This window comes from Psammomys obesus, unplaced genomic scaffold, assembly GCF_907164565.1.
Source record: "Psammomys obesus unplaced genomic scaffold, mPsaObe1.curated_primary_1811, whole genome shotgun sequence".
Taxonomy (NCBI): domain Eukaryota; kingdom Metazoa; phylum Chordata; class Mammalia; order Rodentia; family Muridae; genus Psammomys; species Psammomys obesus.
The window spans coordinates 19,148,421-19,161,704 of NW_026585797.1; the positions used below are offsets into that span (position 1 = coordinate 19,148,421).

At 41.6% G+C, this 13,284-nt stretch overlaps 1 protein-coding gene across 1 annotated transcript; it reads left to right on the forward strand.

The window, feature by feature from the left end:
• Positions 1 to 7,449: 7,449 nt before the first annotated feature.
• Positions 7,450 to 8,463, forward strand: Taar5 (trace amine associated receptor 5). Its single transcript, XM_055599224.1, has one exon. It carries the CDS (start codon positions 7,450 to 7,452, stop codon positions 8,461 to 8,463), a length of 1,014 nt encoding a protein of 337 aa, XP_055455199.1.
• The last annotated feature ends 4,821 nt before the right edge of the window (positions 8,464 to 13,284 follow it).

Here is a 13,284-nt window from a genome sequence, read left to right on the forward strand (position 1 = left end):
CAGCACGACTCAATGGACCTGACCATACTGAAGGGCATGACCACACAGCTCAACAGGAAGTCTGTGGTGGCCATGGAGAGAATGAGGAAGTTGGTTGGGGAGTGGAGCTGCTTGAAGTGGGCAATAGAGATGATCACAACCACATTTCCCAGCATGGTCATCACTATTGCTCCTATCATGACAAGGTACATGGTGCAGACGACCAGCATGGGCCTCAGCTTCCTAGGGCAGGAATTGTTTGCCCCAGCAAAGCAGAACTGTACTTCTGGGGGGTTCCAGAGCTCGGATGCATTCATTGTCTTTGCCTTCTGGGTAGTATGAGTCCTTTCTAAAAGAGCTGTGTTCCTTTCTGTGGAAGGAAGAGAAGAAGTATAAATCCTCTGAAAGGGTGATTGCCCCTTGAATCTTAGGTGGTTTGCAAGTCTGGAACATGTTGGAAGTCCTTTCTGAGCAGGAACGTTTTTCCCCAAAGTTCATGAGCAGATGAATCACCTATGGGTCTTTCTCAAGCTTGAACTCTGACTCTGAGATGGGAGGCTGCAAGTTTGCATCCTCACAACCTCTCCAGAGAGGACAGCACTGTTAGTCTGAGGCCACAGCTTGAGTAGGAAGGCAACTGAAAAAAACCTGGGTTGATATTGTTATTAAATGTCAATACTTCCAGGCAGAAGCACATGCCATCTTGTTAATTTGTAGCTTTGACTCCATAAACTGATCAAGAATTCTTCCTGCCCAGCTCTATTTCAAATTTCCTCATTTATAACCACCAGGAATGATCATGAGCAGTGGACTTGCTGATTAGATTAAATGGTTAGATTAAATTAGATTAATTTCAATCTGAAGCTGTACTTCTTCTTTTATAAAACAATCGTTTCTGTGAACCGCCACAAATGCTGCTGCCTCTGCTACTGCCACATAGAAGCATTGCCCTTTGCAATGGGAAGAAAAGTCTGCAGAATTTAGACTGAAAGCATGGCCAAGTTTACAAGATGGTGCATGAATAATGCTCAAAACGACTGAAATGGCAGACTCCGTAAAGATCAGGGGCTCTCATTTCTTTTAGCATCTGCATTCAGGAAGTAGATTTGTGGTCAAAGACTTAGACAGATTCAGAGTTTCATACTGCTATCCAAGTTGATATACAGGTGCATATTATTTAACCTGTCATTCTGTAACATTAATTAGCTAAAAACAATGGAGCTGACTCACCCAGGCTTTGACACAGGTTTGTTTTTTCTGTGCTGAGTCTGAACAGTCTTTCTGATGGCCAATGGCAAGCATTTGTGAGATCAAGTGCCAGATGGGAGAAATGGACTTTGGGCTGAGGACAGACTAAAGCTCATTGACCCCTGAGGAATGGGAGGACACAATGCATCCTGAAGCACATGTACAGAAGAAGACAGTAGGGAGACTAGCACCATTGATAACAGTATTTCCATCATCAGCTGTGAAACCTCAATAACTGTTTCCAGTGTCTGTGCAAGATCTGACATCTTAACACTATAGGACATTTTATTGGCTTTGAATATAGAAATTTAATTTTTAAAGTTGGTATATTTTCTTTTTTATTGCATCAACTAATACTGCAATGAAAGTGAAATGGAGAACTTAAGAAGTCAACTATCAGAAAGACAAACATTTCAAAGGCTCCCCCACAATACATATCCACAGCACAGATTATTAGCTATGTATCATTTTGGGTCCTAAGCTAGGAGACTAAAAATAATGAAATCCTAGACAACTGATTACCTCATTTAACAAATTAATTTTAAAGCTAACATTAAAAAAATAACCAAAGATCACCACAAAATTACTCAGCTATTTACCATGACTGCTCATTACAAACATTTCATTCCACAAACACAACTGTACAATCTCTAATATGTTACTGTATGCTTATTAAAGTTTTAATTTTCACCTAACGATTCAGAAAAATTGAACTTACCCTGAGTTTTTAAAGTATATGTTTGGAAGAGGAGCTGGCGCCCCAAGCCAAGGCTGCAAGCGTGCTATGCAAGTAAGCTAACAGTGAGGGACACCAGCCTTGGCTTTCTTAAAACATGGGAGGAAATACTCCTAGAAATTGCCAGTGTCTTCTCTCATCCCTGTTGCATACTTGCGTGTACTGGGGACATATTTAAAGTTAGATTAAGACAACCTAGAATAAAATATAGTTACATGTACTTGATAGGTAGTTAAACAGTTAAACATTAGCTGGAGATAGGAGCTAGGTAAAACACACAGGGTATATTAAAATATGCTGGAAGAATAGCTCAGGTGATGGTAAAGATGCTTTAATCCTTCTCCTGAGCTCCTGACCAACTACTGCATACACCAGCCTGACTGCCGGTCTAGTTAGTGCTTAGTTGTAAGGGAAGTGAATGGAGATCAATTTTGGTTGCAGTTTTAAAGCTTGACATGCTCAACACACACACACACACACACACACACACACACACACACACACATTTTATTTCAGAGCTTTATCCCCTCAAATGAAAAATAAAAGCTTATAGCAATTTTTTAACATAATGAAATGTGAAATTCTTCAGAGCATCTGTCTTTGATAATAGGAAGTTATTGTCTTGCTTTTTTTTTTAACTCATAACATTTCCTCCAAACTTGAGCAATGGAGGGGGAATAAATTAATTACTGTTTGCTCACCATCATTCAAGAAAGTATGGGAAATTTTTGGCTCTTTCTTTAGGAAGTGAGAAGGAAGATTTTTCTAATCATTCTGGGGAAGAGAAAGAATTGCAGCTTCTTGCTTCAAAGTTAACTCCCTGAGGGAGAAGTTGACACACTAATGAAGCAGACACAGGATCTGTGGGATACTGATTCTGAAAATGCAAGCTGGCCGTGGCGTGCACACCTGTAATCCCAGCATTCTGGAGGCTGACGCAGGACTACAAACTGGAGGCCAGCCTAGGCAACATAGCCAGACCCTGTCTCTAAAAGGCAGAAAGGAAACTCCGTATTACTTCAAGCTGGAAGTAAAAGCGGGACAGGACTTAATGTGCTAACTTTCCCCAGATATTAAATATCTAAGGTATCAGTGTATATGTATTTCTCTCAGTTTGACAGGTGGTATTCCAGAACTCGATGATATAAATACATGGAAAAATCTAAAAGACACATCGAATCAGCTTTACCAGACACATATTTTATATTAACTCTTAGAGATCGCAAACATCCCTCTTTGGGGACTATCTGCAAAAAATTTCTCCTTACCTCAGCACATCTCACTCATTCTGCAGCTCCCTAGGTAAAGGAGCAGGCAGGGTACCAAATCTGCTGTGGGGTCCCTCTCCCTGCCTCTTTAGGATGATAGTGGGGTTTTTTCTACTGTCCCAACATTTTCAGTGTGTGTCTCCTCGCCAGACCAATAATAACAAAACCAACTTGAGTTTTTTTCTGTCTCATGGTGCAATCTCCATTATTTTACCGGGTTTAGTTTCCTGGTAGGTAACTTAGAGCAAATGTTCCTGAACCAAGAGCAGCTCCTGTTCCAGTCTCTTACCAGGCAAGTGAGCATGAGTCTTCCCTCAGTTCTGTACTCCTCTCTCCTTTCCCCCTCTGTAGCAGGCTCATAGGACACAGGCTCCTGGTCCTGAGGGAGGTCCCTAGCAGGCTGCTCCATCCTCTGTATTTAAGCATTAAATGTGCCTCTTGAGGCTGCATGTCCTGTATCCTGCAGTTTGCACCATCTTCACTGGGCTAGCAGTTGAGAGCACAGAAAGCCACCAGAGAATGGGCTCCAGAGAGTGAACTAGCTTTGTGATCCTGAGGCTGTGGCCTCAGAGACAGCTCAGCTCAGTCCTGAAAGAGGTCAAAGGTGGGGAAAATGGGACATGTGAAATGGGGAAAGAAGGAGCAGAGAAAGGGCGGATATAGGAGAAGAAAATGTAATCCATCCAATGCTCACCTTATGTCTCGCCAGATACCCGGATGCCAGGTTATTTCTTCTTTTAAAGATTTATTTTAATTTATTGGTTTATTTTAAATAAAATCATATTTTATTATTCATTTTAGTTTAATATTTTTATCATTTAAATTATTTTATCATTTCTCTTTATTCTCTATCATGTGTCTAGGTGAGGGTAAGGGAAGAGGGTCATGCACACTGAGCGCAGCTGCCCCCAGAGGCCACAGACATGGAGTCCCCTGGAGCTGGAGTCACAGGTGGTGTTGAGCATACTGACGTGGGGGCTGGCGAAAGAATTCAGGTGCCTGAGTGGTAGGGCAAATGCTACCCTAATGAATGTTATTCATAGTGATCTTATTATTATTATATTAATAATATTTACATCATTAATATTATTATATTAACAACAAATAACATTGACAGTATATTATTATATTAATAATAATTATATTAATACCATTATGTTATTATTATATTATTTATTTTTATTCACAGTGATCATATTAGCTTTTCTGTAGCATATTCCATTGTAGTGGATCCATGTTTCCTATGTGGCTGATGCAGGCCAGGTCCTGGGAAAGCCTTTAGGCTCAGTTCCACCTCATGAGGATTGTATTGATGGGACCCTGCAAACAGATAGGAGTCTAAAATCATGCCTCTTATAGAATGCTATACATGAAGTACAGAGAGGCTTAAAAATCATATCAGTAGGGCATGCAGTCCAGTCTTTGAGAATATAAGAATAATTATTTGACAATGTAAACTGTACAGAGGAGGTCAGGCAAATGCACAGGGTTGAGGGCATCAGAAAGTGGGAGCCTTTGAAAGACATCAGGAAGTCCTCCCTGTTGACCAGCATGCTACAATAAAACATAAATTTCTGAAGAAAAATTCCAAAAGAAACGTAAAAATGAAACACAAAGAAGCAAATACCTAAGAGAGTATAAACTTAGAGAATATGCAAAATAGCAAAAGAAATTAATTTTTGTTAATTACCTCGTATCCTCCAGTTCAGTGGTATAATGTGTTTCATTTAATTTTCTAAATATTTTAATCCCTGGAGATTAGAACTTTTTGTTCCCAACTCCAAGATCACTTAGCTCAAATGTTAGAAATTATATTCAAAGCAGAATTACCTGTCTGCAAAGCCCATGCTGTTTGTATTCTAATAATCGCTATATTTTCCAGCTTAGGCACTACTAAAAGGGGGCTCTTCAGTAGTCCGTGAACACACCTAGAATTGCTTCCTTATTTGAAGATGGTTGCTTTTACTATTAATCCAGAGAATACAAATCCTCATTTTATCAACTCGCTGTGGTTGTTCTTTTAGATCACAAATATAATTAGAAACAGTGAGAGACCTTGGAACACTGGGCCCTAAATGAGATGTCTGCGCCAGATACCTTCACCCAGAGCTCAGGGAACCTCAAGGAAGGGGAGGCTGAAAGAGTGTCAGATCCAAATCCGATGGAGGGCACCAAGGGAGCAAGGTCCTCAAAATTATCTGAGCAAAGCTCAAATGCATCCACAGAGCCCAGGTCCACGGGCTTCCAGTTTGGTGTTTTTATGGGATACAGATGAGTGGGTCTATGTTTTTTGGTGCCTTCTCTTGGGCTCTTTTGTTTGTTTGTTTGTTTGTTTTGTCTAATTCTGATGTCAGTTTTTGTTTTACCTATTATATTTTATTATAAGCCTGTTTGTTTTCTAATGTGAGAACGAAAGGGAGTGTATCCCAATGGGAGGAGAGGTGAGGAAAATCTGGGAGGAGTAGAGGGAGAGGAAACTGTAATCAGGATAAATTATGTGAGAAAAAAATCCATTTTCAAAAAAAGAAAAAAAGAGAGAAACAACTCTTAAAACCTGAGTATCTGGCTGTTTCTAACACTTCTCAGCAAGTTCCTTTAGAGTCCTTGGCTTTTTCTCTAGATAGTTGCATATGGTCTTTCTGTCATGACCATCCTTCAGAGCTGTTCTCTTAAGAATCTGATTTTTTACTTATGTATATGAAACAGTTCAGACTGGCCTCAAGCATAAGATCCTGAGCTTTCGGGTTGAAGGATTTGCGGGTGTACACTACTGCCATTCAAGTAATGATTAACCAGGGCTATTTCCCAGGTATTTCTATGTCAGTAGAAATGTACAAAGGAACTCCTGGAGTAGAAAGGCTTTATGGAACTTTCAAAACCCCTCTGAAATGAAGCAAAGCGTATATCTAGCAATTATCAACAAAGGAATAACTTTGTGGCTATCCCCAAACACAGGAGTGAAAGGCAGAATCTTAAACTCAGTGTGTTTAAATTTCCCTCTAATTAATCACCATGTTGAAAAGAAATGCAAACGGGAGCCTGGTCCCTTGGCACTCCTCCACTGTTCATTTGTATCACCTCACGTGGAAGAGCCGATTCTGCTGCGAATATAAAAACTCCCCTGATCTCTTGCTTGTAACTTTAGCTGACAGAAGAGCTCTGTGCATGTCTGTGTCCACATGGGACAGATACTTCTTTTGTGGACTGACTAATTCCTACCTGAGTAAGTAGTTTGGAAACCCTCAGTTAAACATTTTTCTTTTCTTTTTTTTTTTAAGTCAGGTTTAATGTATCCCAGACTAGTCTTGAATTTACTACTGCACCAAGGATGGTCCTGGACTCATGATTCTCCTGCCTCCACCACCCATGTGCTGAGATCAGGCGCGTGTGCTAACATATCCAGTGTATATGGTTCACAAATCCCGGGGCTTTGTACGCACTAAGAAAGCATCGTACTCACTGAGGTACATCCTCAGTCCCTCAGCGCAGTGTGTCAGCCGGCATTTCATAGTCTACAGGTTAGCATTTGGTAAATATTTTCTCATCTTAGGTAGTTTTCTCCTGTCTGCTATATTTTTAAAAATTTGCAATGCAAAAAAATTGCATTAAGGAGATTTTTGTCCCTTTGTTTATTTGTTTGCTGAACTCTTCTTTGGGAATAAATTGATAAATTTAAAACTTTAACTTCCTAAATTACTGTCAATTTACTTAATTATTGAAGGTTAGGTAATCTCTCTCTCAAAAAAAAGTTTATTCACAACAGTTAATTTGTCACTTGTGTTCAGATTCAAAACTTTAAGTCTCACTTTGCATTTTTCTCAAGGGCTTTATCATAAAGGAGAATACTTTATGGTCTTATACCGAATTATTATGACACACTTTGCTTTGAGGAGACATTTAGTCTGCATCTTTCTTTTCCTCTTTTTTTAAGGATATCATCTACAGTAGTTTTAAAAGAGTCTCATCTGACAGGCTGGCTAGCAGAGCTGGTTCCAATACCTCTAGTGCCACGCTCACTTGATGGTCAGGGAATATTTGATCCAGCACCCAGGGATCAATTAGTTCAATCACCCTTTACTTCTCTTGATTTCATTCTGTGATTGTTTAAAAAATAATAACTATTATTATTATTATTATTATTATTATTATTATTATTATTATTGTGTTGTTGTTGAAAAGGTGACCCCTTCCCAGAGAAAGCTGAAGAGGGACCTGTAAATGAGAGCTGTCCTCCTCCCGGGGGCTGGACAGCAGCCTGCAGCACTCTGCTACCAGGTGAATGGGTCCTGCCCCAGGACAGTCCATCCTCTGACCACCCAGGTAGCCATCTACCTGGCCTGCGCGGTAGGTGTGCTGATCACCGTCCTGGGGAATTTGTTTGTGGTGTTCGCGGTGTTCTACTTTAAAGTGCTTCACACCCCCACCAACTTCCTGCTGTTCTCGCTGGCCCTGGCGGACATGTTGCTGGGTCTGCTGGTGCTGCCCCTGAGCACAGTCCGCTCTGTGGAGAGCTGCTGGTTCTTTGGAGACTTCCTTTGCCGGCTGCATACCTACCTGGACACGCTGTTCTGCCTCACCTCCATCTTCCATCTCTGTTTTATTTCTGTTGACCGCCATTGTGCCATCTGTGACCCCCTGCTCTACCCCTCCAAGTTCACAGTCAGGATAGCCCTCCGGTACATCGTGGCGGGGTGGGGTATACCAGCGGCCTACACCACCTTCTTTCTCTACACAGACGTGGTAGAGAGAGCGCTCGGCCAGTGGCTGGAAGAGCTGCCCTGTGTGGGCAGCTGCCAGATGCTGTTCAATAAGTTCTGGGGCTGGTTAAACTTCCCTGCGTTCTTCATTCCCTGCCTCATCATGATCAGTTTGTACGTGAGGATCTTCGTGGTGGCCACCAGGCAGGCTCAGCAGATCAAGGCCCTGAGCCAGAGCTTAGCTGGGGCGGCCAAGAGGGAAAGAAAAGCTGCCAAGACGCTGGGCATTGCTGTGGGCATCTACCTTGCGTGCTGGCTTCCCTTCACGGTTGACACGCTAGTCGACAGCCTCCTTAACTTCATCACCCCACCCCTGGTCTTTGACATCTTTATTTGGTTTGCTTATTTCAATTCAGCCTGTAACCCCATTATATACGTCTTCTCCTACCGGTGGTTTAGGAAGGCGCTGAAACTCCTCCTGAGCAGGGCGATCCTCTCACCACGGACACGAACTATTGATTTGTACCATGACTGATGAGTTGAGCAGGAGGGAGGACTGCGGTATAGTCACATCCCTAGTCTGTAGAAGTCCTACGAACACCCCAGTGGGTCACAAGAATTCTGGGAAATATCCAGCCTCTAAGTCATTGCTTCCTAGACAATGAGAAGAGGTGGGAGTTACGGAGGGCTGGGGTTTGCTAAGTTCCTTCCTCTGTACGCTTCGTGGACCAGTCAGGTGAGGAAACTCCCAGCTCTCTGCCATACTTTCTCCCTAAAGAAGCCAAGCTCACACCATTTCCTCTCTAAAATGGCCAGGAAATAAAGCACTGCACAATCTAACTGGGAAACTTTGCCCAAATCATAATTTAGTATCATACTCAACAAATGGAGTCCAACATTTGCAATGTCTTTCTTAAATGTTCATTTTAGAATCCTCCTCTCCTTAGAATCTGGCTGTTTAAGGGTTTGGAAGCCGTGTCTGTTATTTCAATGTGGGATAACTTTATAATTTTAAGGGAATATTTTCTTCCTTAAAAAATTTGAGAAACTAAAGTATTTGGTGTATTTTGTCATAACTACCCACATCTTGCCATTTAATATTTCTCTTTCGTGTTTGCGTCACACAAACTAAACCTGCTATGTTCCTACAGTAGTGCATGATTATGAAAATCATAGTGCATGATTTTCAGAGGTAAAACAAGTACCTGAGCCCCATGCACAGAGGATACTGAAAGAAACACCCATTAGCAGTTGTAACTAATGAGAGTCACCCTTTTCTGTGTGTTTCTTGCATATTTCCTAAAGTCTCTGCTCACCTTGCTTTCACGTTCTGCACTGGCTCTGTTTGCAAATGAATTCTCTTCCTTTGTAAGTTAATTTGAAGCTTCTGAATTCCATGCATATTGACAGGTGTGTGCTTACAGTTTTGCCAGTCTCAATAAACAGACCATGGGTGAATGCCTATGTTTCTGAAACAACTTTAATGTTAAAACTCACAAAAAATTAACTATTTAAGCAGGTTAAGTAAAACGATCATTCACACTTGGATAGCACTCTTTAAGGAAGTAAATGTCTAGAACATATTTTATTTTCTTTTGTATGTGGAACCCAGATTTAAAATCAACATATCTATACTATGACTACAAGCTCTAAGATGCAAATATCATTGTGGCTTTTGAGCAGTAAGAAATCTGTGTTCAATGACAGTCTCCTGAGACCTCGGCATGATGTGACACTTTGCTGAGTTTATACTCTCTAATCCCCTTGTGCCCTGACTCCTGTGATCTATGTACTTCTGAGGATATGGTAAAGACTATGGACCTCACATCAGAATACAGGTTTAAAGTGGATATTATAATTAAAAAAAAATCCAAAGAAAACAATTACATTGAAACACATCTTTAAAATATCTTGGCAATAGTCACATCTGTAATATAACAACATGTGAAAATATCAAACAAGCTTTTGCCAGCAGATGCAACGAAATGATTAAAGCTCAAAGTAGCGAAGAGTTAATGAAATTGTACAATATCAGTAACAGCTATACTTAGATGTGAGGATACAGGTTTCTGTTTGTGAAAAATATCCCAGCAAGTGCTAAGATCACTGCCGGTTCTGCCCATATGAAAAATGGAACAGATAAAACTTCAGGTATGGTCCATTAATAGAAAGGTAGACTATCTTCATCATATAAGACTCTCCTTTATGGTCCTTGATCACTTGTCCCTGTGGAGCAACCTAGCCAGCTCACAGAGAAAGAGGATCCAGGATGTCCTGATGGAATCTGATAGCCTAGGGTCAGACAGTAGGGGAGGAGGACTTCCCCTATCAAAGGATTCAGGAAGAGGGATAAGCAGAAGAAGAGGGAGGAAGGGTGGGACTGGGAAGAGATGAGGGAGGAGACTACAGCCAGGATACAAAGTGGATAAATTATAAATGAAAATAATAATAATAAATATCATAAAAATAAACAAATAAAGTAAAATATAAAAGCAGCAACAACAAAAAGACTCCCCTTTAAACATGAATTCCAGGCACTCTTTCATACACAATAGCTTTGGGTTCAAATGTGAAAAGAAGGCAACCAGTCAGATGTCACCGTTAATGCCTTAAAGTGTGGTACATGAGAAATGCTTGTCTCCATCAAGAGCATCCAACAAGAGAGGAGGTCAAAAGTGCCTACTAAAATCTGTACACCTAAAGAAACTAATCAAGAGGGAGGACTCTTGCTAAAATGCTCAATTCCTATCCAGAAAGGCAAAGAGGCTGGACATCAGAAGAAGGAGAAAAGAGGAAACAAGTCAGGAGCCTGACACAGAGGACCTCTGAAAAGCTCTGCCCTGCAGACTATCAATGCAGATGCTGAGACTTATGGGCAACCTTTGGGCAGAGTGCAGGGAATCTTATGAAAGAAGTGGGAAACAGTAACATCTGGAGAAGACAGGAACTCCACAAGGAGAGCAACAGAACCAAAAAATCTGAGCACAGGGGTCTTTCCTGAGACTGATACTCCAACCAAGGATTATGCATGGAGATAACCTAAGACCCCTGCACAGATGTAGCCCATGGCAGCTCAGTATCCAAGTGGGTTCCATTGTAATAGGAACATGGACTGTCTCTGACATGAACTGATTGGCCTGCTCTTTAATTACCTCCCCTTGAGGGGGAAGCCACATTACCAGGCCACAGAAGAAGACAATACAGCCACTCCTGATGAGATCTAATTGACTAGGATCAGAAGGAAGGAAAAGAAGTCCTCCCCTATCAGTGTACTTGGGGAGGGGCATGCCTGCAGAGGGTGGAGGAAGGGAGGGATTGGGATGGGAGGAGGGAGGGAACCACAGGAGGGAAACAAAGTGAATAAAGTGTAATTAATAAAGAAAAAAACTGAAAAAAAGTGCAATCATGGTGGCAGTTGTGTGTGTGTGTGTTTATGTGTAGTGCTTGCTTACATTTCTCGGTGTGTGTGTGTGTTATACAAAACATCAATAAAATCTAGGGGCTGGAGAAGTGGCCCAGTAGTTAAGAGCACTTGTTGCTTTTGTAGAAGACCCAGGTTCAATTCCCAACACCAACATCAGGCAGCTTATAATTGCCTGTAGCTTCAGCTCCAAGGGATCCAGTGCCCTTCTCTGGCCTCCCCACAGCTAGCCTATAACAGAACTTCTGCTGGGGCACACAGTAAGGTCCCAGGACCTAGACCCTGTAGTTCCATTATTTCTAAGGTTTAGTCAGTTCTTTTGATCATTGCAGACTGCTATAGAGGATCATACACACGTGAGTAAAGACTAGGGTCCCTATATTTGAAAGACCTGGGTCTAAGTCCCAGTTGCCCCTAAGGTCTAGGTCATGTGGCTTTTCCAGTCTAGCCTTCAGGGCCCCCTTTTAGGAGTATAAGATAGTAACATCTTAGAGATTTCACTGAAAATGGTTAATTGGCCATACATGACACTTTTAACTGCAATGAACACAAAGACATGGATGGTTCAAATCTCAGCCTTTTCATCCTTAATTCTTTAGGATGTATTTTTTTTAGACAAATAAGTCTTTTGAAATAACCATCTATGATTTTTTTATTGATTTACAATATTATATAACATCTATGTGGGGAGAGAGGGAGGGAGGGAGGGAAGAAGGGAGGAAGGGAGGAAGGGAGGAAGGGAGGAATGAAGTAGATTGATCGACATGACGGGGTTAAGTAGATCAATAGGTGGCTGCATCCCAGGGAGGCTGAGAACCCAGCAGTCGCTCAACAGCTCAACAAAGCATTGTACCTCAGCAATTTCCACTGAAGGGCTGGAGCTTCGCAGAGTCCACATTAAAAGGATGAAGTAGCTGGAGTCTGATGTCAGCAGAGGGCAGCAGAAGCATCCTTAGCCACATCCAGGTATAGAAACAGGGTTTGTCCGCCAACCCCTTCATATCTGAGCTACCCACTGGAAGGTGCTACACACTTTGAGGCTGGATTTCCCCCCACCTCAGTTATTCCTTTTAAAAAAACTCTCTAAAACATCCAGGGGTGTGTCTCCCTGGTGATCCTAAATCCCACCAAGCTGACAAGTCAGCAAAGTCTTAATGTAGCCTACACACCTTTATCAGAGACAAACAAGTATAACATGAGTAAGAAAGCAGAATGTTAGGACTGTCCCATTCTGATAAATACAATTAAGAGGTAGAAGGGGGAAAAAAAGAAAGAAAATAGTAAAGTAGTAGTTAGTTGCCAATGCTGGCCTCCACAGTGACTTTTCTGAGAGAAACCCAACAAAGAAGAGGCCCTGAGAATGACCACAATCAGCCTTGCAAAGGTGGGAGCTCATGTGGGTAGATGGATAGACATGTTACAGAAACAGACCCCGCACCACACCAGTTACAGCTGGAGGGACAGGGAACTCAGCCTCGCTGTTAGCTGATGGTCTGGCCCTGGATAGTGCTGTAGTCAGACTCCAGCCCTGTGTCTCATAGTTTTTCTTGGCTACATAGCATCACTTTTTGACATTTCCCCCCTTTACCTTGTAGTCTAGTTGGTGACAGATGTCGAGCATAACTTTTACTTTTCCCAATTTTGTTTGTTTGCTTTTCAAGACAGGGTTTCTCTGTGTAGCCTTGGCTGTCCTGGAACTATTTTTAAACGTAAGCAGGCATGCTTACAGATGCAGAAACAGCAAGGTCAAATAGCTATCTTGGTACAGTTCAGTTCTCTACTTTTATATTTTTCTGTATTTTTATGAGGGAGGTTAATACTTTTTGAAAATAAAGTATTACATAATTCCCTCCCTCAAACTTGCTATTCATCCATCCATCAACTCTCATCTCTCTCTCTCTCTCTCTCTCTCTCTCTCTCTCTCTCTCTCTCTCT